At 39.5% G+C, this 24,850-nt stretch overlaps 1 protein-coding gene across 1 annotated transcript; it reads right to left on the reverse strand.

Moving 5' to 3' along the window:
- Window positions 1-7,254: 7,254 nt before the first annotated feature.
- On the reverse strand, window positions 7,255-18,172 carry SNRNP27 (small nuclear ribonucleoprotein U4/U6.U5 subunit 27). The gene is made up of 6 exons (XM_058683823.1): window positions 18,026-18,172; window positions 16,904-17,024; window positions 15,059-15,171; window positions 14,158-14,237; window positions 9,238-9,302; window positions 7,255-8,226 (listed from the first exon to the last, which is right to left on the reverse strand). Exons 1-6 carry the CDS (start codon window positions 18,057-18,059, stop codon window positions 8,172-8,174), a joined length of 468 nt encoding a protein of 155 aa, XP_058539806.1. The 5' UTR covers window positions 18,060-18,172; the 3' UTR covers window positions 7,255-8,171.
- Between the last annotated feature and the right edge of the window lie 6,678 nt (window positions 18,173-24,850).

Consider the following 24,850-nt stretch of genomic DNA (forward strand, 5'->3'; position numbering starts at 1 on the left):
TCAGCATATTTCTTTATCCTCTCTCTTATCCTCAACTCCTTTAGCCCAGTCTTATTTCAATACCATGATCCTTCCCCTTGAATCAACTTGATTGAAAACCACACATAAAAAGGAAAAGAGGTTGAAATCTGAGTCAGAAATAGTAAATTAATAACTTAAATACCAACACGTTTGTTGTGTTTTGTTTTTGTTTTTTTAAAGATTTTATTCTTAAGTAATTTCTACCCCCAACGTGGGGCTTGAATTTATACCCCTGAGATCCAGACATGCATGTTGTATCGACTGAGCCCAACAGGTGCCCATCACCAGGTTTATCTTAAACCGTGAACAAAAATACTAAGTTATATAACAATCACAGAATTAGATGAAAGAATGGACCCTTTCTGTTCCCTGGCTGTGGTGGAAGGAATTATCCATTAGCCAGTAACACCTACTAGGAATTAGTGTCATAAATTTCAAAGGGATTTAGTGCCATCTACTGGACGTCAAGTAGTAAGTTATAAAACAAAGACTTTTTCTAGAAATTATCTTACACAGATGTATACAATGCAGTTAAGATCATCTAAAAGTACAAGTTGTTTTTTTTTTTTTTTTTTTTTTTTTTATGTTTATTTTTGAGAGAGACAGAGAGACAGAGCATGAGCAGGGGAGGGGCAGAGAGAATGGGAAACACAAAATCCAAAGCAGGCTCCACTCTCTGAGCTGTCAGCACAGAGCCTGATGTGGGGATCAAACTCACGAACCGCAAGATCATGACCTGAGCCGAAGGTAGATGCTGAACCAACTGAGCCACCCAGGTGCTCCAAAAGTACAAATTTTGAAGAAAGAAGTGAAAATCCTAAGACAAAGTATAAGTGGTGACCCCCAGTACACAGAGCCTCAAAGGTATTACAAAAGCATTGACCAAGAGACACAAACCCAAAAATAAAAAATGGGAATTCCAGAATGTTTGAACCTACATTTTGTGACCAGAATTTTAAATAAAAAGTTATGCACAGGGGTACCTGGGTGGCTCAGTTGGTTGAGTGTCTGACTTCAGCTCAGGTCACAATCTGGAGGTTCGTGAGTTCAAGCCCCACATCGGGCTCACTGCTGTCAGTGCAGAGCCCACAGAGCCAGCTTCAGATCCTCTGTCCCTCTCTCTCTCTGTCCCTCTTTTGCCTGCACTCTCTCAAAAATAAATAAAAAATATTTTTAAAAAGTTATGCATAAACATGGGCTGTCCAACAATAGTTCACATTTTCAAGCAGCTGTCAAGATAAACTAATAGAATTGGGAAGGAAAAAGAAAATGTTGAAAATGGGGAAGCATGAACACAGAAGATATACTTGTTAGATAACCTTTACTGCATCTTCTAGGAGGCTAAGACCCAGCCTCCTTCTTTTGAGGGGCTTATGTTCCAGGTAAGCATAGGATAGTATGTAAATGCCAGTGCCAGTGGCAGGTCCATTAAAAATGCTACGGGGATTGTGACGCTGAGCTGGCTCTTCAGTGAGTACCTCAGGGTGACAGGGAAGACAACTGTTGTATTATAATCCCAAAATGTCTAAAAAGTTCCCAAACTGTGGGAATTTAAAAAAACCCTATTTATAACTGAGTTTGACACCTAACCACTATGACATTAAAAAGAATTGTGTTTTAGGGGCGCCTGGGTGGCTCAGTGGGTTAAGTGTCCGACTTAGGCTCAGGTCATGATCTCGCTGTCTGTGAGTCCAATGTCGGGCTCTGTGCCGACAGCTCAGAACCTGGAGCTTGCTTCTGATTCTGTCTCCCTCTCTCTCTGTCCCTCCACGGCTTGCGCTCTGTCTTGCTCTCTCTTAAAAATAAAATAAAATAAAATAAAATAAAATAAAATAAAATAAAATAAAATAAACATTAAATAGCGAATTTTGTTTTATACGTTTCTGAGGAATTGATTTTATTCTTTGATGTGTAAAAATCAGGACCAAAATTTGCAACTTTCATAATAGTAATTCCCTTTTTGTGGCTACTTCGGATGCTCCCATATTATATTATTGGATGATCTAGTATCATGATGTTAAGCTTTAAAAACCTATAAAATTCTGGGGCACCTCGGGCTCTGTGATGACAGCTCAGGGCCTGGAGCCTGCTTCAGATTCTGTGTCTCCCTCTCTGTCTGCCCCTCCCCTGTTTGTACTCTGTCTTTCAAAAACTGAATAAATATAAAAGAAAAAAAGCTAAAATTCTGCTTTCCAAAAATTGGTTACTCCACATATATTTGTGATTTTAAAAACAGAGCAATAGCTAAACAGTGCTGGTACATTACACAAAACACTATTGTAGCAGTTTAAAACAGTAGAGATATATATTGGCATGGGAAGACCTCCAAGACGGTGTTGAGTAAATAAGCTGCAAAACGTTCCTACAGTATATTATTTATGTAAAAAAAAAAAAAAGTCCAAACTATGCATTTTCCTTATCTGCAACTTTGTTACATACATAGCTGCATAGACAAAGGTCTGGATTCACCGCAAAGGATTCATAGTGAAGATGGGGCAAAAGGACCGGGACTTACGGGTACTGTTAAAAGGCATTCAGCGTTGTCATCATGTTTTAAACTTTTTCTAGGAAAAATGTGTCCATTTATTACTTGGGTTAACATAAAAATCAAAGGAAGTGGTTAAGAGAAAAAAAGATTACTGAACTATTTTCATGGATTGAGCAAATATTTATCGGGTGCTTTACCTGGTGCCAGGCACTGTGTGGTGCTGGGACTACAGCAGCAAACAAGATAAAAGTCCCAATCCTCAGAGCTGGATGTTTAGTGTAAGAACCAGACTGTAATAAATGAATACAGTGTGTCGGGCAGTGAATGATAAGCACTCTAAGGAAAAGGAAACCTCGCACAGCATGTGAAGAAACTGGAACCTTCACACATGCTGGTGGGAATGGAAAATCAGTGCAGCTGCTTTGGAAAACGGTTTATGCCTCAAAAAGCCAAACCATACCTGACCCAGAAATTCCACTGTTCTATACCCCAGAGAACTGAAAACATGTTCATACAAAAACATACTAATGTTCATAGCATCATTATTTTACTATAAATTTTTTTTGAATGTTTTTCTGTTTTTGAGAGACAGAGACAGAATGCAAGTGGGTTAGGGGCAGAGAGAGAGGGAGACACAGAATCTGAAGCAGACTCCAGGCTCTGAGCTGGAGCCTGACGCGGGGCTTGAATTCACGAGCTGTGAGATCATGACCTGAGCCGAAGCTGGATGCTCAACTGACTGAGCCACCCAGGCACCCCAACAGCATTATTATTTATAAAAACCAGAAAGTGAAATACAAATGCTCATCAACTGATGAATTATAAAAATATGGTATATTCCCAGAATATTTGACCATAAACAGGTATGAAGTAGTGACACAATATGAGCAAAGCTAATATTGTGTCACTACTTCATACCTGTTTACTTTGTTAAGTAAAAGAAACCAGATATAAAAGGCCATGCACTGTATGATTCCATTCATACGAAATGTCCAGAAAAGGCACATCTTATAGACAAAAAGTACATTAGCGATTTCTGGGGTGGGGGATGAAGGTGTCCAAGTTAACATTTATAGTGCAGCCACTTACAGAGAGAGGATGTGTTCCACTCAGTTCCAGTTTCAAAATTCCTGAGGAAGGAATCAATAGACCTGTTTAAGGCCAGGTGCTGAAGAGTGACTTCAGCACCCTTAATTATTGGGTCTCTTTTTGGGGTGATGAAATATTTTGGAATGAGACAGTGGTGATACAGAATTCTGAACATACTAAAAACCACTGAAATGGGACTACTGTAAAAGGATGAATTCTGTGGTATGTGTATATCTCAATTTTTTTTAATGTAATTTTTAAATGTAATTTTTAAAAAGTAAAACAGAGTAAAAAAAAGGCAGAGAGGGAAGGGGGTTGCTGTTCTGGATAGGGTGGTCAGGAATGACCTTATTTGGGGCAGAGACCTAAAGAAGCTACAAACACAAATTGGGGTGGAGGTGGGGGAGCAGAAAGGAACATTCCAGGAGGAAGAGCAAGTGGGAAGACTCTTGAGGTAGACTCACACTTGTTCTCAAGGAACAGCAAGGTCAGCAGGATGGCCAAGGGCAATAGCAAGGGCATGAGGCTGTGGGAAGCCAGGGTCCAGACTGTATAGGCTTGTACACTACAGTAAGGACTGGCTTTAAATGACAGAAAACCACTGGAGCCAGGAGCAACGTGACCTGGTGCACATTTTAAAAGGTTCGCTTCTGCTGCTAGGTGAAGAATACAAATAAACTAAGGCGGTAAAAGAAGGAAGGCTGTTAGAAGGCTATTGCAGTAGTCTGAGCAAGAGAGATGGCTTACGTTAGCATAGATAGTAAGTGGTTGGATTCAATGCCTACCAAATCACTGTGATGGGATACTTACATTTCTTAAAATTTTATATGTCAATTATACCTCAATAAATTGGGGGGAAAAAGTGGTTGGATTCAAAATATATACTCTGAGGTTGGAGCCAAAAAGTTTGTTAATGAACCAAATGCAGGGCACGGGAAAAAGAGAGGTCAAAGATGACCCTAAGGATTTTGGTCTGAGCCAAGGAGTGAATGGATGGGCCATTTACTGAGTTGCGGAAGCATCAGAGAAGGCTGTGCAGGGAAATGAGAATTCAGTTAACCTTAACTTTGAGGTGCCTAATAATCTAGGTGCACATACAAGCCTGTAATTCAGTAAAATGGCCAGGCTGGAAGTATAAATTTGAGAGCCGTGACAGAAGACATCTGAAGGCACACTGAAGACTCACTAAGGGAGAGAATGGAGAGTCCAGGAATTGAGTCCCAGAGAATTTCAATATTTAGACACTCGGAAACAGAAGATATGGCACAATTTATGTCTCGGAGAGGTAGCAACTTGTTACAGGAAGACAAAGATGCTCCTTATTTGTTATTCTTACAGAATCAGATGATCTGATGGATAAAAGTTCCTTTAAACCAGGACTTCCCTTAGGATCATAGGTGTCTTATCTCTGGATGTTCAAAGATGTCCTCCTCTTCCATTTCTTGGTGTTAGCTATGGACAGCAAACCTACTCACCTACCAGATATTCTCACATTCTTTCTTTTTTCAATTAAAAAAAAAAGGTTTGTTTATTTTTGAGAGAGAGTGTACATGCTAGTAGGGTAGGGGCAGAGAGAGAGGGAAACTGAGGATCTGAAGCAGGCTCTGTGCTGACAGCAGACAACCCAGTGAGGGGCTTGAACTCACAAACTGTAAGATCATGACCTGAGCCAAGTCCTATGCTTAACTGACTGAGCCACCCAGGCAACCCTCACATACTTCACAAAGTATGCTGCTTTGAGGATCTCAGGTCAAATCCCTATGAACACCACACTAAGATGACAATCCAAAAACTTGTAATTTGGTTTTGGGTATATTATTTTATCTCAGAAGTTTTAGCTTCCTTATTAAAACCACAGTTGGATTTGCCTTCCTTAAGTGTACACAAATGTGGTCAGAAATAGTCTTTATCATGGATAATTTAGAGATAGACAGCTTTTTTGGTAAGTAGGGGTAGGGTAGTAATTATTTAGCTCAGTTGGCAAAAATTCAAAGCAAAATAATCTAACCACCTGGGACAGTGACACTTGTGCAATGGGCACTAAAAGTTGTGCAACTAATGTAACACATTCAAATATTTAAGCACTGAAGGCATTATGTAGCATAAGTGCCAATATTTTGGGCTTTCTAGTCTGAATATCTGGTCTGAAAGCCTCAGCCTTCTCATCTGGGAAATGGAGATCATGGTACCTGCTCTATCTTATAAGGATTATATAAACCAAGGTGCTTTGTACACTATATTATATAATGTAGTCATACTATTCTTTTTTTTTTTTTTTAATTTTTAAATGCTTATTTTTTGAGAGAGAGCACAAATAGGAGAGGGAGACACAGAATCTGAAACAGGCTCCAGGCTCTGAGCTGTCAGCATAGAACCTGATGTGGGGCTTGAACCCACAAACCATTCGATCATGACCTAAGCCAGTCAGATGCTTAACAAACTGAGCCACCCAGGAGCCCCTGTACTACTATTTTCTTTATAGGAAATGAACTTGTCAGGAAAGTTTTTGAAGAACTACAGTAGGCGGTCAAATTTCAGATGCAATAAGGATTTAAAAATCCAGCTAAAAAGTCTTGTAAAATAATTTACATATAATAGTGATTATAGAATTAAAAAAAAAAAGGTTTATTTAGAATTTTTAAAAATAGTAAAAGGAGGCACCTGGGTGGCTCAGCTGGTTAAGTATCTGACTTAATTTCATCTTACGTCATGATCTCACGGTTTTGTGGGTTCAAGCCCCATCAGGCTCTGTGCTGACAGTGCGGAGCCTGCTGGGGATTCTCTCTCCCTCTCTGCCCTCTCCTGCTTGTGCTCTTTCTCTCTCTCAAAATAAATAAACTTAAAAAAAATAGTAAAAGATTAAAAAAAAATGAATGCTCATCAGTGGGGACTATTATAGTCCATCCTATAATGAACTAGAACTCCTGCCCTTAATAAAGAGGTGGTATTATATGTACTGATAAGAAACTATCTTAAGATATACTAGTAAGTAAAAAAAGGTGAGATGCAAAAGGGTGTAGAGTCTGCTTACATTTGAATAAGATATATACACGTTTGTACATATATGGAATATCTCTGAAAGGATACACAATTAGCTCATCACTATATACCGTTTCTTCTATCTGAATTGTGTTCCATGTGTTTGTATTATTTACTCAAAATAAAATAAAATCCAACTACAGAGCCTCAAATATCAGCAAGATATGAAACAGAATGAGTAGTGGCTATTATCTTCAATATAAAAAGGGCTTCCTTCAAACGAGAAAAAGAAAGTCTTGACACAAGACAAGTGGATCCAAGATTCGGAATTAGCATTCCACAAAAATATATATATGGCTAACGCATTTTTTAAATGTTCATCCTCCTTAGAAACTGAGCAAATTAAACCAACTATTATTTTACCCACCAGGTTGGAAATTAAAAAAAAAAACACATTATTACACCCAATACTGGTGTACATACATGAAATGGGAATGCTCATATTTTACTGGTGAGAGTTGGTTGTTACCTTTCTAACTATATATATCGATATATATATCGATATATATATATATATATCAAAAGTCCTAAAACATGCACATACACCCCTGTTCTCACCCAGCAATGCCACTTCTAAGAAATAAACCTAAGGAAATAATGCAACAAGCACAAAAAGATATATGTAACAGGGATACTACTCAGTTTTAATTAAAACAGCAAGTCATGGGAGGGAAGCCAATGTTTACTAAAAAAAGATTAGTTAATAAATTATTATACAACCAAGTAGCTACTAAAAGTTTCTAAAGAACATCTAAGAATATTAAAAAATGTTCACAGTACATGGGAGAAAAAAGATTAGCAAGAGAACAGCATATAAATTCCACTATCATGGGTGGTGTCAATAAATATACACCATAGAGGCTGGAAAGACATATACCAAAATATTGATTTTTCTGCAGGTAGATTATAGGCGATTTTTGCCTTTCTGTTTAGTTTTTGGTTTCTTCTAAGTTTTTATATAATAAGCATGTACTGCTTTTGAAAAGGGGAAAAAATAAATGAGGGAAATAATAACTGGGGGAAAGGTAATAAATGGGGCAAATAGTTGGGGAAAGAACCACAGAAGATACAAAAATCTAGTTATTTTTAAATTACTAATGAAATATAAATCTATGTAGAAAAAAAGAAAATGTGTAGGGGGATAATTTTATTTAGTAATAAAAATATTTATCAAATACAAAAGGGTAGAAATATTGCTTTATTTGAGAAACTTACATCCAAATTACTTTTATGTGTTTTCAAAAGTCCTAACGAGCATCCAAGAAGAAAACATACACAGCTTCCACAACAATAAAAACAAAAAACTGGGGTTGATGATTGCCCCAAATGACATTTCCTAAAAGGAAAAAATATTAACCTTTCTTTTTTTGAGTCAGGGTAAGTGAAATGCACACATCATAAATAACATTTTCTTACTTTTACAGGGAGTAAAGACTGTGATCATGTTTTTTTTATGAATATTAAATACGAAATACAAAATCCACTCTTCTGAGCAAGATGAGGAAAAAAAACCCATTCTTTAACATTTTAGTTTTCATGCAATGAAATCCAAAGGTCTGTTGAATCCGCCTTTTCGATTCATATACTGCCTATGATGAGAAGAGAAAACTCATTGTTTATTTAAAAAAAATTCTGAACTCCTCTTATAAAAAAATAGTAACATAAATCATCTTTAAAATAGCAAAGCCTAGGGTAAAAAGTATTCATGGTTATTTAATTCAAATTAAGGATAATATTTCACTTTCAAAATAATCTAAAGCCTTTCAGATTTCTTTAAAATCCAAATAGAAGTATGGAAACATACTTTCAAAATTATTTGGAAAGATTTTACAGACTGAAAAAAATCCGTATGTATAGGTTGTTACCCATATTTATAGGTTGTTACCTATAAACACCTAGTTTTAAGAAATGAAGAAATGCTCCAAAATAGGTATCCATCAAGTAAATTCAACTGCATATTGTACTAGTTCTCCTCATAAGACTCTATTTGAAGATAATTTTACAAGGAACAGTTAATGATGATTCTGGTCATCACTTTAACTCACAGCATCCTCAGATTACATTATTCATATTCTAAATTAATCAGAATATTAGTCTTTTATCCATGGTAAAGGTAGAAGAGAAAGGCAATGTTTGATAATGTCTTAACTTTTCAATTCATTAGGAATTCTGTGAGATTTCACATATGGACTCGTTTGTTCTGTGGCATTAATAAAATATGCCTATACTTAACAGAAAAATATATTTACAGTTGAAATCCTTAAACAATCAATCTAGGTAAATAACTCAGGATGGATCTATTTTAAACCTATAATTATAATGAAATTAAAGCTTAAAGAATTGAGATTATGCTGTTTTGAAGAACTATGTAGAGCTTTAAAACATTTAAGCTAACTATCCTTCCCCATAATAGTTAATTAGTTCACATATAAATTGGAAATTATTTTAACACACCAGAATAGAAGCAAAGAATATTAAAACAAAGGACTATATGGAAACTGGTACATTTCCTACAAACATGATTATCCCATAAATAAATTCTTTCTCAAGCACATAATTTGTATCATTAGTTCAAATGTAATAATGGGGGCTAAGCCTACCTGTACTTCCTCTTCTGAGACACATTTATGGCATAGGCATTTACAGAGCCGTCCACCTTTTTCCCCTGGAGAAAAGCAATAAACAAATATAAAAAATGGAAAGGATATATTAAGTGCTTCAAAGAGCTAGATCCTATAGACATGCTTACATGGCAAAATCCATTTATGAATAAGGTAGTGAGAATTTTCAAATCCTGATGATATTCCATGAATTCTCAAGTGTTACAACTCTGTTCACAATTTTAGTCACATAATGCAACATATTCAAATATTCAAGCCAACAAACATTCATGATGTATAGATTATGTGCAAGGCATGCAGAGAAATAGGGTAACAGATCCTAACCTTTTTTTTTTTAATGTTTATTTTTGAGAGATAGTGAGCAAACAGGAGAGGGGCAGAGGGAGGGGGGAGGGAAGACAGAGGGAGAGGGGGAGGGAGAGAGAGAGAAAGAGAGGGAGAGAAAGAATATCCCAAGAAGGCTCCACACTGTCTGTCAACCAGAGCCCTACAAGGGGCTCAAACTCATGAACCATGAGATCATGACCTGAGCGGAAATCAAGAGTCAGAAGCTTAACTGACTGAGCCACGCAGGTGCCCCTGATCCTAACCTTTTTTGGTCAAAGAATTCTTTGAAACCAAATACCAGTTATAGATTTTCTCTAGGAAAATTCATATTCATGTAAAATTTAACTTAGGACTTTAGCTCATAGCATTCTCAAATCACAGCTGGAATAGTCACCATTCATTGATATCCCATTTCTTGAATAGCCTTGGAATTTTGATTTTTAAGTTTTTTATGTATTATTTATTTTTGAGATAGAGAAAGTGCGAGCAGGGGAGGGGCAGAGAGGGGGAGGGGGAGGGAGAGAGAGAGAGAGAGACAGAGAGAGAGAGAGAGAGAGAGAGAGAGGGAGAGAGACAGACAGACTATCAAGCAGGCTCCATGCTGTCAGCACAGAGCCCAATGTGGGACTCGAACTCGTGAACAGTGAGATCATGATCTGAGCCAAAATCAAGAGTCAAACGCTCAACCAACTGAAACACCCAGGTGCCCCCCAAATTTTGATTTTTGAAAAGAATTAGAGGGGCGCCTGGGTGGCTCAGTTGGTTAACCGTGCGACTTTGGCTTAGGTCATGATCTCACCGTTCCCGAGTTCGAGCCCCACATTCCCGAGTTTGAGCCCCATGTTGGACTCTGTGCTGACAACTCAGAGACTGGAGTCTGCTTCAGATTCTGTGTCTCCCTCTCTCTCTCTCTCTGCCTCTCCCCTGCTCATGCTCCCTCTCAAAAAATAAACATTAGGGGCGTCTGTGTGGCTCAGTCGGTTAACTGTCCAACTTTGATTCAGTTCGTGATCTCACAGTTCGTGAGTTCGGGCCTTGCATCGGGCTCTGTGGGGACAGCTTGGAGCCTGGAGCCTGCTTTGCATTCTGTGTCTCCCTCTCTCTCCGCCCCTCCCCAACTCATGCTCTGTCTCTCAACAATAAATAAACATTAAAAAAAATTTTAAAGAAACATTAATAAATAAAATAAGAAATAAAAAGAATCAGAATACAGAGTAATAGAGGCTACTGTTAAGTGTCACTTTACATCTTGGCCTTTCTTAGGTGGCATCTACCCTCTTTTTCACTAATTCCTTTATGGGTCTTCTGATTTAGCCAAGTTTACTACTTGCTGTTCTTCATGCCTGAATTGCCTTCTCAACCCCCATCCAAGAACCCCAACCATCTGGTTCTTATCCATCATTCAAGGCCCAGTTCAAATGATTCAGCTGCCAGAAAGCACACTCTACCCTTCCGCAGAATGTTAACTGTGCTTCCCTCACAATACCCTCCATTTCTACCTTGCATTATCATGATGCATATATACATGATGTTACTTCCCCATGAGACTGAAAGCTCCTTGATGGAGGGATATGGATGTGGGTCACCTTTGCATTCTCACATCCTAGGCCACTGTACTTGCAGGTGCTCAGACAATGACTATTAAATATATGAACATCACTGGGTAATGCCATCTCACACACACACACATACATGCACGCATAAACACATGGGACCTCCAACTCCCTCCCTCCCCCATTACTGCTCATGAGAGTATACCCTTTCTGTGTAGCACACTTACCAGGTATCTGTGTTAGGTTAAACAGGATTTTTATCTACTAGCCTAAAGGCACGCACAGGTAAGCTACATATTTGAGGTGGAGCTAAAAATGAATATATTTGGTCTTACTTTTCTTTAATTTTTTTAATGTTTATTTATTTTTGAGAGAGAGATAGAGAGTAAGCAGGGGAGGGGTAGAGAGAGAGGGAGACAGAATCCCAAGCAGACTCCATACGGTCAGCACGGAGCCCAATGTGGGGCTTGAACCCATGAACCATGAGATCATGACCTGAGTTGAAACCAAGAATTGGATGCTTAACCAACTGAACCACCCAGGCACCCCTTGGTCTTATTTTTCTATTCCTGTTTTCACTATATTGTGTGTGGAGGCGGGGGGGAGGCGGGGAGAGGGAGAAATTACGTGAGGTATATAATTTTGCCTTCCCAAGAATAGGTAATAGGCATGACTTGGAAAGACTGGCTTAGAAAAAAGTAAACGATGCTAACCTTTTTACTAAGTTCATTTCCTAAAGGCTTACTGACTTTTGAAAACTATTTGCAGAGTTGTATATTATTAGCCTGTTTTGATTTACATGCTGAAATAGAAAATTATCATTTAATAAACATAACCAAACTTTGAAGCTTTCCAGAATGTGAAAATAAAAGGGAAAATAAGAGAATACATTGGCATATGAAAAGGTATCACCATAGATCAATGATGAAATGTCACAAAAAACATTACTGAAAAACACAAAGGAGCAGACTTTATAGATGACAGCCATAAAGGCAACTGCATACAAACTAAACTAACATCCTTGTAGATGTCCTTACAAAAATAACTGATATCATTTGTCTTCATGGTATTCCTTAATTTTTATGGGATCTATGAATTCTCACCTATTTTATTTAAAAAAAAAATTGTTTTATGTTTATTTTTGAGAGAAAGAGAGAGACCGAGTGTAAGCGGAGGACGGGCAGAGAGGGAGGGAGACACAGAATCCAGAGCAGGTTCCAGGTTCCAAGCTGTCAGCACAGAGCCCAGCGCAGGGCTCGGACCCACAAACAGTGAGATCATGACCTGAGCCAAAGTCAGATGCTTAAATAACTGAGCCACCCAGGCAGCCCTCTCCCTGTTTATTCTTACTACCTCCCTCTCTCTATCCCTTCTCTCCTTTCACATCCTCTCTCCATTTCCCCTCTCCCTCCCTATTATCCCTCTTCATCTCCTTCTCCACAAACCTTCTTTCTTTTTCCTCCCCCACTTCCTTATTCTCTCCAGTGTTATGATCAAGGCTAGACAGCATTCACTCTCTAATCTTCCTCTCTTCTGAGATAGGAGATATGCATGCAGGTACCCAATGGCATCTTTCTCTACAGCTAAATTTAATTCTTAACAACACTTCCCCTTCCTAGGACCTTTCTTAGTTAAGCCTATCCCCCAGTCTCTCAGCCTGTCACTTGAGAGTCATCAATGACTACTCACTCTCATACCCACTCCACTCCCACCACCACCACCACCACCACCACCACCACCACCACCACCACCACCACCACCAACTCTGCTTCCTGACTGGGACTCAATATTCTGGTCTCTGTTCACACCTTCATCATCTTTCACTTGCATGACCCAGCAGTTCTCCCTGCCTCCAATCTAAACCGTCTGTCTCCCATCTGTCCTCCATGTTGTCCTAGCTCATCTTTCTTTCTTCTTCTTTTTTCTCCCAAAGTAGGCTTCACACGCAGCTCGGAGCCCAACACAAGGCTTAAACTCATGACCCTGAGATTAAGAGTTGGATGCTTAACTGACTCAGCCACCCAGGTGCCCCTCCTGGCTCATCTTTCTAAACACACATATAGGGGCACCTGGGTGGCTCAGTTGGTTGAGTGTCCAACTTAGGCTCAGGTCATCTCACCGCTCATGGGTTTGAGCCCCACGTTGGTCTTGGGCTGACAGCTCAGAGCCTGGAGCCTGCTTCAGATTGTGTGTCCCTTTCTCTCTGGCCCTTCCCCACTCATGCTCTGTCTCTCTCAAAAATAAATAAACATTAAAGAAAATAACTTCGAAAAAAAAAATAAACACACATGTAATCCTGCTTAAAAATCATTTGCTTCCTCTCCTCAACACCTAAAGAATCAACTCTAAATTCCTTAGCATGGCTAAGAGTATCAAAAGCCTTCCACGATTTGCTTCCTATCCTTTTCTTTTTTTTAAAGATATTTTTTAACGTTTATTTTTGAGACTGAGAGAGCAAGCGAGCGAGCAGGGGAGGGGCAGAGAGAGAGGGAGACAGAGGATTCGAAATGGGCTCCACGGTGACAACAGAGAGCTCTATATGGGGCATGAACCCACAAACTGTGAGATCATGACCTGAACAGAAGTCAGATGCTGAATCAACTGAACCACCCAGGCACCCCTCATCCCTCTTTCTAGCTTCATTCATAGCCACTATCCCATCAGCACCTTTTACCAGTCACTGAATTTGAAATTCCTGCAATATACTATGCTTCTTCATGCCTACATGGCATTTTTAGGAGCTTTCCCTCTACTTGAAATGATCTTCCTCCTCTTCATCTGATCACCTTTAAGATCAAAATCAAATATCAGGCAAACAGTCCCTGAATTCTAATGGCAGTTCATTGCTTCCTTCTTTGTGTTCTCAATGCCCTTCACGTAGATACTTAATGTCTTCTAAAGACAAGACTCATATCAATGGAAGACATTACAAGCAACAGCAAAAGAATATAGGAAAATGTGATAATCATAATAGATTAATTCAAATCAGAATGTTTAACTGGCTGCATGTTTTACTTACTTTTGTGGAGTCAAAAGAGGCAAATCCCATTAACTTCATCATTTCGATTTCTTCCTCTGTTTTGCCCTCTAAGTCCTCCTCTGCAAAAATAACGGAAAAATAAAATATTTTTGAAAACTCTATCATCATTATATATAGGTATCCCGCCTTCCCAATGTTTGTGGTACAACACTTTACTTTTATGAAAGACCTACATTAGTACTTATTTTCGCTAACCAAAAGACACCCAAAGAGGATTTTTAATTTTAAGAAAAAAGCAATTACTGTGCTAATGTAGGTCTTTTGTAAAAGCAAACTGGCATATCACAAATTTTCAGAAGGTAAGGGATACTCTTTGCTTTATGCCATTTTGGCTTAAGTAAGGTTTCATAGGAATGCTTGACTTTTGTATGGGGGGAGGGGGACATCTGTATAAAAAGGTAGCAATAGGTTAATAGTCATTCCACCTCAGCAGCAGAGAATACACAAAATAATTAGCTAAAGACTTGGGTCTAATGGAAAAAATTCTTCTTCAGTCTGGACACAATATAACTTAAGATGCTAAGAAGGAATGTGCTCTCTATCCTCCACCAGAGAGGTCTGCTTTAAAAGGACATATTTGGAGACTTTAATATCAGATTTGACACTAATTTTTTTTTTTTTTTGACACTAGTTTTAAAGGTACTTCCAAAATAGAATATTCTCATGTTTTTAACTGTCCTTCCTATCTCAGGAGTACCACAGCTAAATACGAATTCACTAAGGTACAAATGATAACAAAATCTCAAAACCATATGCAATGAACAGTATAAAAAATTTAATATTAAAATGTGCCCAAATTATACTTATATAATTTTATCATGACTAAAGTTATCTAAACAAGGCTGTACTTTTCCTACAGTTATTTATCTAATAACATTACCAGTAATCTGACGTTCTTTGCTCTTTGTTTCTTTTGTTTCTTTCTTTTCCTCATCTCTTCTTTCTTTTAGTCGAGAAGGGGAAGGAGATGTGGATCTATGCCGTCTTGGGGATCTAATATTGAAGAAGTAAAGATGTCAGAAGCAGAGATATACCTGGTGACTTGTGTTGACTGGCAATGATATACGAGTTCCTAAAAGGTAAAGGCTGAACAAAAGCCAGGCTCCAGAGAATGAGGAGTCCATTCCCCATAGCAGAATAAGGAAGAAGGTTCTGCCTAGGCCCTTTGATTGTTAACCAAAACCCAAAAATATAGTTTACTGCTTTAATCATCAGCTAGGGCTAAAAAAAAATTTTTTTAAGGCAGAAAATGTAACTAAGTTTCTAATAGTTACAGACACACAAAAAGTTGACTAAAACAGCAACTGACACTTATTAAGAATCAAGAGTCAATTTCTAAGGTTCTTTCAAGATCTCACATTCTTGGCTATATACTTGAATAAACTCTTAATACCCAAAAGTCAGTAAAAACAAAACAGGGGCCCCTGGCTGGCCCAGTCAGTGGAGCATGTGACTCTTGATCTTGGGGTTATGAGTTCAAACCTCACATTGGGTGTAGAGATTACTTTAAAAAAAAAAAATTAAAAAAGAAAACCCCCAATATACAATACACTTATTTCTTACTCCCGCCAAGCCCAATGCTAATGTTTTTCATGTACTATTTCTTATTTACTCCTCAAGGTAACTCTAGGTCAGGGTGTTATTAACCCAATTTTACCAATGGAAATGTTGGGTTTAAAATAAGGTGGGCTTCAAATGTCCATCGATGGATGAACGGATAAAGAAGATGGGATATATATATATAATGGAGTATTACTTTGCCATCAAAAAGAATGAAATCTTGACATTTGCAACTAGTGGATGGAACTGGAGGGTATTATGCTAAGTGAAATTAGTCAGAGAAAGACAAATATCATATGAATTCATTCATATGAGGACTTTAAGATACAGAATAGATGAACATAAGGGAAGGGAAGTAAAAATAATATAAAAACAAGGAGTTTGGGGCGCCTGGGTGGCGCAGTCGGTTAAGCGTCCGACTTCAGCCAGGTCACGATCTCGCGGTCCGTGAGTTCGAGCCCCGCGTCAGGCTCTGGGCTGATGGCTCGGCGCCTGGAGCCTGTTTCCGATTCTGTGTCTCCCTCTCTCTCTGCCCCTCCCCCGTTCATGCTCTGTCTCTCTCTGTCCCAAAATAAATAAAAAAAAAAAAAAAAAAAAAAAACGTTGAAAAAAAAAAAAAACAAGGAGTTGGACAAAAACATAAGAGACTCTTAAATATGGAGAATAAACAGAGGGTTACTGGAGGGGTTGTGGGAGGGGGGATGGGCTAAATGGGTAAGGGGCATTAGGGAATCTACTCCTGAAATCATAGCTGCACTATATGCTAACTTGGATGTAAATTAAACAATAAATAAATTATTTAAAAAAAATAAAATAAGGGGCGCCTGGGTGGCTCAGTCGGTTAAGCGTTGGACTTCGGCTCAGGTCATGGTGGCTCATGGTTTCCAGCCCCACGTCCACTCTGTGCTGACAGCTCAGAGCCTGAAGCCTGCTTCCGATTCTGTCTCCCTCTCTCTCTGCCCCTCCCCTGTTCACTCTCTCTCAGTAATAAATAAACGTTAAAAAAATTAAAAATAAATAAAATAAAATAAAATAAGGTGGGCTTAAGTTCCCCTCATTTCATGAAACTGTAAATGCCTTATTAGTGATAAAAAAACAAAATTAAGGGCAGCGACTAGTTTCTTTGGGACTTGTGGTAAAACTTCTGGTTATTTTCTGCATTCACCTGGAGCGTCTTCTGTGCGGAGATCGAGAGCGGCTCCTTCGACGATCTCTCTCCCGGGACCTGGACCTTTCTCGGCGCCTGCGTTCTCTCTCACGAGACGTGGACCTGGACCGCCTGCGCTCTTAATACAAACACGCAAAATCTTTTTGCAGAGTCTAAATATTACCTCAAATATCTAGAGCTGTGCCATCAATATTAATATAATGCCAGCCATTTCTAATAGTCAAATTAAAAAAACACAGGTAAAATTAATTTTAACACTATGTCATTTACCCAAATATATCCCAACTATGATTTCGACATGTACTCAATATTAAAAATTGAGATATTACATTTATTTCCGTATTAAATAGGAAATCTGGAGTGTATTCTACACTTAAAAAGCACTTCTTAATTCGGATTGAGCACATTTTAAGTGCTCAATCGTCGTATGTGCATCGTGGCCTCATTAACTTTTTAAAAAATCAAGTCTTGACTAGTTGAAGGTGATAAAAACTAACCAGAAAGGGGAGAATCAAGGGTTTAAGTCAGATCTCCTGATCGAAGTCCTGGGTTCTTTACATCCCACTGCTTCATTTATGGGGGTGGGAGCCAGAAGATATTACGAGGTGAGCTCCTTGAACGCAAAATTCTAAATGTCGATTTTCCTATTATATAAACTGGGAAGGAAACTAACATTGAACATTCAAGAACCAGGCATTATCACGTGCTGAGTGTTATGGCATGCGACATTAATTCTCAAGTCAGTTTTCAAAGATGGGTAGTATTACCCCCCACCCCCAATGTCCAATTACGGGAATTCGGACACAGAAAGGATGGATGACTTGCACAATGCCACCAGAAATTGAGCGAATCGTGGTCTGACTCAAATCCCTCAGTCACAAATATAACAAATTACTGTATGAGGATGACAAGGTGTCCATGAACTCTAACTTAGGGGCTGGGGAGGAACTGCCTTCAAACCGCTGGAGTATAAGGCTCAGGTCCTCGTTCCCCTGTCCACTCTCACTCTTCTCGGGAGAAAAGGGCCCTTGTCTCCGTTACGTTCGTACTTGCAGAAGGAAAGAGGGAGGACACGTCTCCGACCAAGCCCCAGACTAGCCCAAGTCCTTCTGGACTCACCCCTCCGTGGAGAACGGCTGCGGCTACGACCCATTAGGAATCTTCCTCCACCTCACCCTGCCCCGGAAACGATTGCGCAACAACTTCCGGGAGCGCCGGGCGCTGAGCTTTCACCGCCGACTGGAAAACGTAGAAAGGTCTCTCTGGAAGGTTCCGGCGTCTGAAGAAGGCAGGCTGCGCTGAGCCTGCCCAGAAATCAAGCGGCCTTCCCGGATTCCACGGCTCCTGAGCCCAGAGGTTGTCACTAGGGACTCGCTAACAAGTTCCAAACAAGCCCAGTTTTTGAGCCCCGCTTACAGGTGCTGCTTGCCACCAGAAACTAAGGCCAAATGCCGGAAGCCACAAACTCCACAAACAAGCCTCCTGCTCCCGCCCCGTGACCCACCCACCGATTTGATTCAGGGCAGCCTACCTGGGAACCTTCCAGATGGCCTCGGGATCATTACCATCTAATCGTAATAACAAAAAGCACAGCTAGCAGTGCCTTGATAGATTCGAGGGCACCATTCTGGGGAAGAAAAGAGTTGGCACTCTGGTTCTGAGAGGACTCCTCTCCCTTCCCCTCAAAACCTCCAGGTCAGCTGTTCACCAGCCCCGTAATTACTCCAACCCCATAAAACCCTGACCATCAGACCAAATGGGGAAAAAGTGACTTTGGAGCATGAGCTCCCCTTCTCTATTCTCTGGCCACTGAATAAATTACTTGCTTGCCATCAAATATGTTTGGTTATTTGGCAAACGGTATTGAGTAGTAAAGAAAAGAAGAAAAAAAAAGCCCTGCCACTTTGGTAACAAGATTTTGGTGAGAAGAGAATTGTCCTCTCCGCTCCTCCAGCCACACTTTCCCAGTGGCTTCCCCATCTTCTGTGCCCACGATGGGTGTTAAAATGTGCTAGATACCATGGAAAGGCCTGGTAAAGCTGAATACTACACCCGATACTGTTCTTATTCCTCCCACCCCCATTTTTCTTCCCAGTTCTTGTCCACATGCATAAAACATTTTTTTTTAAAGTTTATTTATTTTGAGAGAGAGAAGAGTGCCATGAGCAGGGGAGGGGTAGAGAGAGAATGGCAAGTAAGCTTGGCACTGTGGAGCCAGATTCCGGGCTCCATCTAACAAACCGTGAGATCACGTCCTGAGTGGAAATGAAGAGTCTAAGGCTTAACCGACTGAGCCACGCAGGCGCCCCGACATGCATAAAACATTTTATATCAAACCAATTCTACACATAACATATGCAAAGTTTGAGTCCACACAAGCAAGCGTTAGGGTGGGGCAGGAACCAGAAGGGGCAAGGGCCAGGCATGGATGAGAGACTTTATTGTGGTTTTTGCAGGCAGGAATAGCAGAGACGCGGTAAGTTGACTAAGAGGTTTGAGATTGGTTAGAAAAATTTCAGCCAGCTTTGAGATGTTGGGGCTATCCGGAGTTGTTTGGTACCTGGCTCTGAGGTCATTGGGGCAGAGCCATATTGCCTTCACTTGTGAAAGTTTGATAAAGAAGGTGGTCAGAGTGTTTGGGCTTTTATTGGCTAGAAGGAGAGACATTTGCTATCTCCAGGAACAGTTAGCCCTGAGAAGGGCAGTCTCAGCAGGGCCCCAGATAGCAAAACATCAAAAAAGAAATAAAAAGGCAAATACAGTTTTCACCCAAACATTTATTGCACACCTATATAGCAGAGGATTGATCAGTGAAAAGACAAAAGTCTGCCCTTGAGCTGCTTGCAGTCCAGTGAGGGATACAAACAAGTAAACAGTGTGAAAAGTGCATTGATAGGGGAAAAACAAGATTGTGAGGACACACGAGACAGATCCCTAACTGGTTTTGAGGGGGAGGGTTGTCAAGAAGTTTCCAAGAGGAAATAATGTCCAAACAAGACCTTAAAAATGAGTAGAAATTAGCCAGGGGAAATGGGGTGACATTTGTGTGGAGAAATGGAAGAGATTGTTCAGGCAGAGGACACTGAATGTGTAAGGATAAGGGGCAAGGGAGAGGCAAGTGAGGCTAGAATAGGCTCATAATCTATGGTAAAGTGTTATCCTGAGGCAAAGGAAACAGGGAATCTTCGAAGGGTTGTAAGGATGGGAGAGAATCAGATTGAGTATTCAGAGAACACTTGATAATGGATACTTGACTACAGGCAGAATATATTAGGAGGCTGGCAAAATAATCTAGATCGGAAATTACAGTGGCATGTACTTGAATGGTATCAGTAGGTAAGGTGGAAAGTGGCCGAATTTGAGAAATAGTTGCTACAACTGGACAAATTTGATGATTTTGGCTACAGTGGATGAGCCAATTAGAAGATTTAACAATGACATCCAGGTTTCTGGCTTGTGAAACTGGGTAGATAGACGGTAGCATCACTTGCTAAGATAAGGCATATATGATAAATTCTGGAGAAAGAGGATGTTCAGATACGGACAAGCTAATTTAAGGTGCCATTTTGAACACACAAGAGGAGATGCCAACTAGATGTATATCTGAAGCTCGGAAGAGGAATCCTGCCTGGAATTACAGAAAAATAAATCATCAGAATATAGAGGTTCATTTGAAGTCATAAGAGTGCATGAAATCACCTGGTGCAGGCTCAGGGCAGAAAAGGGCCTAGAGATAGCCAGAGGTGACTAAGACAAGTCATCAAAAGGAGACTAAGGAGTGGCCAGAGAAACAGAATGAAAACTGGGTGAGTGTGATGTCAGAGAAGTTTAAAAAAAGGCTCCTTTTTAAGGACAAAATGGTAAATTAAAAAAAAAAATTAATGTTTATTTTTTTTTATTTTTTTATTTTTTAAATTTTTTTTTTCAACGTTTTTTATTTATTTTTGGGACAGAGAGAGACATAGCATGAACGGGGGAGGGGCAGAGAGAGAGGGAGACACAGAATCGGAAACAGGCTCCAGGCTCCGAGCCATCAGCCCAGAGCCTGACGCGGGGCTCGAACTCACGGACCGCGAGATCGTGACCTGGCTGAAGTCGGACGCTTAACCGACTGCGCCACCCAGGCGCCCCTAATGTTTATTTTTGAGACAGAGACAGAGCATAAGCAGGGAAGGGGGAGAGAGAGAGGGAGACACAGAATCCGAAGCAGGCTCCAGGTTCTGAGCTGTCAGCACAGAGCCGGACACAGGGTTTAAACCCACGAACTGCAAGATCATGACTGAAGTTGGACACTTAACTGACTGGGCCACCCAGGCGCCCAAAAAGTGGTAAATTTTAACTGTTAAAAAAAAACAATAAAACCACATCTAACATAAAATTTAGCAACAAAGTTGTTGACTCAGTGTTTGTGAATGGCTTTTGAAGTGGAGATGGAAATTTGAAGAACCCTTTGAGAAGTTTAGCTGATGCAAGTAAAATAATGGCAGTGGGTGGAAGTAAATGAAGTTTTTTTCAAAGATGGGAGAAATTTAAGCGCATTTAAGTATTCATGTGAGTGAGTTAGTATAGAGAAAAAAAAAAAGTAAAGATACAGAAGAGAAAAGGAAAAAACCAAAGGAATAAGTTCCCTAAAGGGACAGTCCTGAGACTAAACCTTATGTGGGAAAAGGGATGGTGTCTCCAAAAGGCTTCTTCCCCTTTAATATGTGGGACAGAAATTGGGTTCAGCAGGGCTTCCTTACTGATCAAGTTGCCTTCCCTCAGGATGTAGATTATTGAGCACTGTGTCTCTTTCAGCACAGCATCTGGAAGAAAATCCTCTATATTTTTGATAGTTTGAGGTTCCCCCATTCCATTTTAATGGAATTTCAGTGGGGTCAGGTCAACACCTGTGATCACACTTTTTTTTTTTTTTCAACGTTTTTTATTTATTTTTGGGACAGAGAGAGACAGAGCATGAACGGGGGAGGGGCAGAGAGAGAGGGAGACACAGAATCGGAAACAGGCTCCAGGCTCCGAGCCATCGGCCCAGAGCCTGACGTGGGGTTCGAACTCACGGACTGCGAGATCGTGACCTGGCTGAAGTCGGACGCTTAACCGACTGCGCCACCCAGGCGCCCCTGTGATCACACTTTTAAGTTCCCTCCCCAACCAGTTTTCAACAAACTGTATTTAAAGTACACATGTCCCTTACATTAGAACCAACATTAACAATCTGTGATTGTCTCAAATGTACTATTTTCTAGCCTTGGTTGAATTTTGTTCTGCATTGCTAATCTTATTTAACAAGGAATCACCAGCTTTTACAAAAATATCCTACTTTATCATTACATGTGGATGCACGCTGTTGATTAAGCCATCTAACTCTTCCCTAATTAGATGCAGTCTGGCCACTAGTTAACAGTGACTGATGATGTTTGAGGCTTTTTGCTTTTATACTCTTATGCCTGGACCTTGGGAAAAATGTCAAACTCTCTGGCTGGGAAGGAAATGTACTATGCCTTTTGTTTTTTAGGTCCACATTGCTTGAAATCATGACTCAACATATCATTTCAGGTGACTGATAAGTTATCTATCATTTGCACCCCTGGCTCTGTTATCTTTTCTATTATTTACATGGGTCATCTTTAAGGGACTATAACTGATACAGTTTCAACATAAATATTCCAATATTAACTTATAATTAACTTACGTTAAATACAAATATTGTAATAGACCAATATTCTGGGCCAATAGAACTTTCTGCAACTAGATGGGAGATATTCTGTATTTCCACTAGCAGCCACTAGTGGAAATATTGTAGCCACTAGTTACCTGTGCTTACTAGTCACAGTGTGCCTAGTGTGACTAAGGAAGTAAATTTTAACTTTCATTTAATTTTAATTAACTGAAATTTAAATAGCCACAGTGACTCTTGGTAACCTTTTGCACTTGATATTGAAAATTATCTTTATATAATGGCAATCCCATTGAAAGACTTAAAATGTGATAGAGTGTTAGCCACTGAACACTCAATAAATAAAGCTACTGACTACCACTGTTATTTTGCCTATATCTTGCTAAGTTTCAAGTCAAATCCATTTTCTTAAAAAAATTTATTACATTTATTTATTTTTGAGAGTGAGACAGAGCATGAGCAGGGGAGGGGCAGAGAGAGGAGACACACAATCCAAAGCAGGCTCCAGGCTCCAAGCTGTCCCCACAGAGCCCGACGCAGGGCTTGAACCCATGAACTGTGAGATCACAACCTGAGCCAAAGTCAGACACTTAACCCACTGAGCCACCCAGGCGCCCCAAGGCAAATCCATTTTTTTTTAAAAAGGGTACGTTTATAGTCCTCTAATAATGTAGCATGAGAGGAGCACCTGGGTGGCTCGGTTGGTTAAGCGGCAGACTCTTGATTTTGACTCAGGTCATGGATCTCACTGTTCGTGGATTTGAGCCTGCTGTCTTGCTCTGCAATGACAGTGAGAAGCCTGCTTGGGATTCTCTTTCCCCCTCTCTGTCTCTACCCCTTCCCTGCTCGTGCTTTCTCTCTCTCAAAATAAATAAACTTAAAAAAATAATTTAGCATGAGACTCTAGAATATTTTCTTAGAGACCTCTTCTTTACTGATAATCCAGTTAATCGATTCTAATAACCAAGTTAGATAATAATTATTAATGGGTAAATATTGTTTTATGGCCTTGACAGCTTAAAAAAAAGGCTTGGCAAAGGCTATAAGGCAAAGGCAGACAAACACAAAAGCTTTTGTATATAATGGTTTATATGATACCTTCAGCTGACACTATTAATAGTTCAGTGAAAATATTCCTATTGGAAAGAATGAAAAGTTGCTAAGAAAACAAAAACAAAAGCAGATCTTTACTACCACTAGTTGACAATTACCAGTTTTTCAGATTAGAACACAACCTACTTGTGATTGAAGAAGTAGTTATTGTTTGCGGATGATGTAAGCAATTTGGCTAGGAAAGAACCAATGGACAAGAACCATACAGAATTCCAATTTGGTTAATTTATAAAATGAAATAGTTAATTTTACTAATATATTCAAACTTTCTCTTTCTCCCAATATCTCTAAAAATTCAATTAATCACATAATTCAAATTAAGATTATTACTTATATTTTTTAGCAAGGAACCTCTGATGCTAGAATAAGAGAAAAAAAAGCATCTCATGAAAGATATAATTATAGTCAAATATAAAACTGAGAAATGTAGCCCTTTGGGGTGCCAGATGGCTCACCTGGTTAAGCATCTGACTTTTGATTTGGCTCAGGTCATGATCTCACGGACGATGAGTTCAAGCCCTGTGTCTGGCTCTGCGCTGAGAGTGCAGAGCCTGCTTGAGATTCTCTCTCTCTCTCTCTCTCTCTCTCTCTCTCTCTCTCCTCTTTGCCCCTCCCCCAGCTCGCGCAAGTGCATGCACATGTGATCTCAAAATACATAAACTTAAAAAGAAATTAGCCTCTTGATATAGCTACATTATTGTATTTGAAACATTTAAACTACAGCTTAGGGAGTGGGGGAGGGGGGCATTTAAAAGGTTCCTTTAAGTCAAAGGGGATGAATTTTGAAAGGACAAAAGCAATTTATGAACCTGTGGACATATTACTGGGGAAGAAAACTATCAAATTCCAAAAGTTAAATCTAATTGGAAAAAAATCTAACTAGAAAGAAAAAAAAATTCTGTTTTCAACTAAATTTTTTTGTCCATTTTATATAAGAACTTATTTATTCTTTTTCCAAATGGGTATTTATTTATACAGATACATAAAAATGATTCCCATTCTTTAAAACATACTAAAAATATACATTAATCACAAATAGCACTTACTCTGACAGGAAAGAAGATGTGCATGGCTATTTGCAAAATAGCAGTAAACCAAGGAGCAAACATATATAAATCATGACAACCATACATCTAATTTTTGACAAAAATAAG

Source organism: Neofelis nebulosa, chromosome 9 (genome assembly GCF_028018385.1).
Source record: "Neofelis nebulosa isolate mNeoNeb1 chromosome 9, mNeoNeb1.pri, whole genome shotgun sequence".
NCBI lineage: Eukaryota > Metazoa > Chordata > Mammalia > Carnivora > Felidae > Neofelis > Neofelis nebulosa.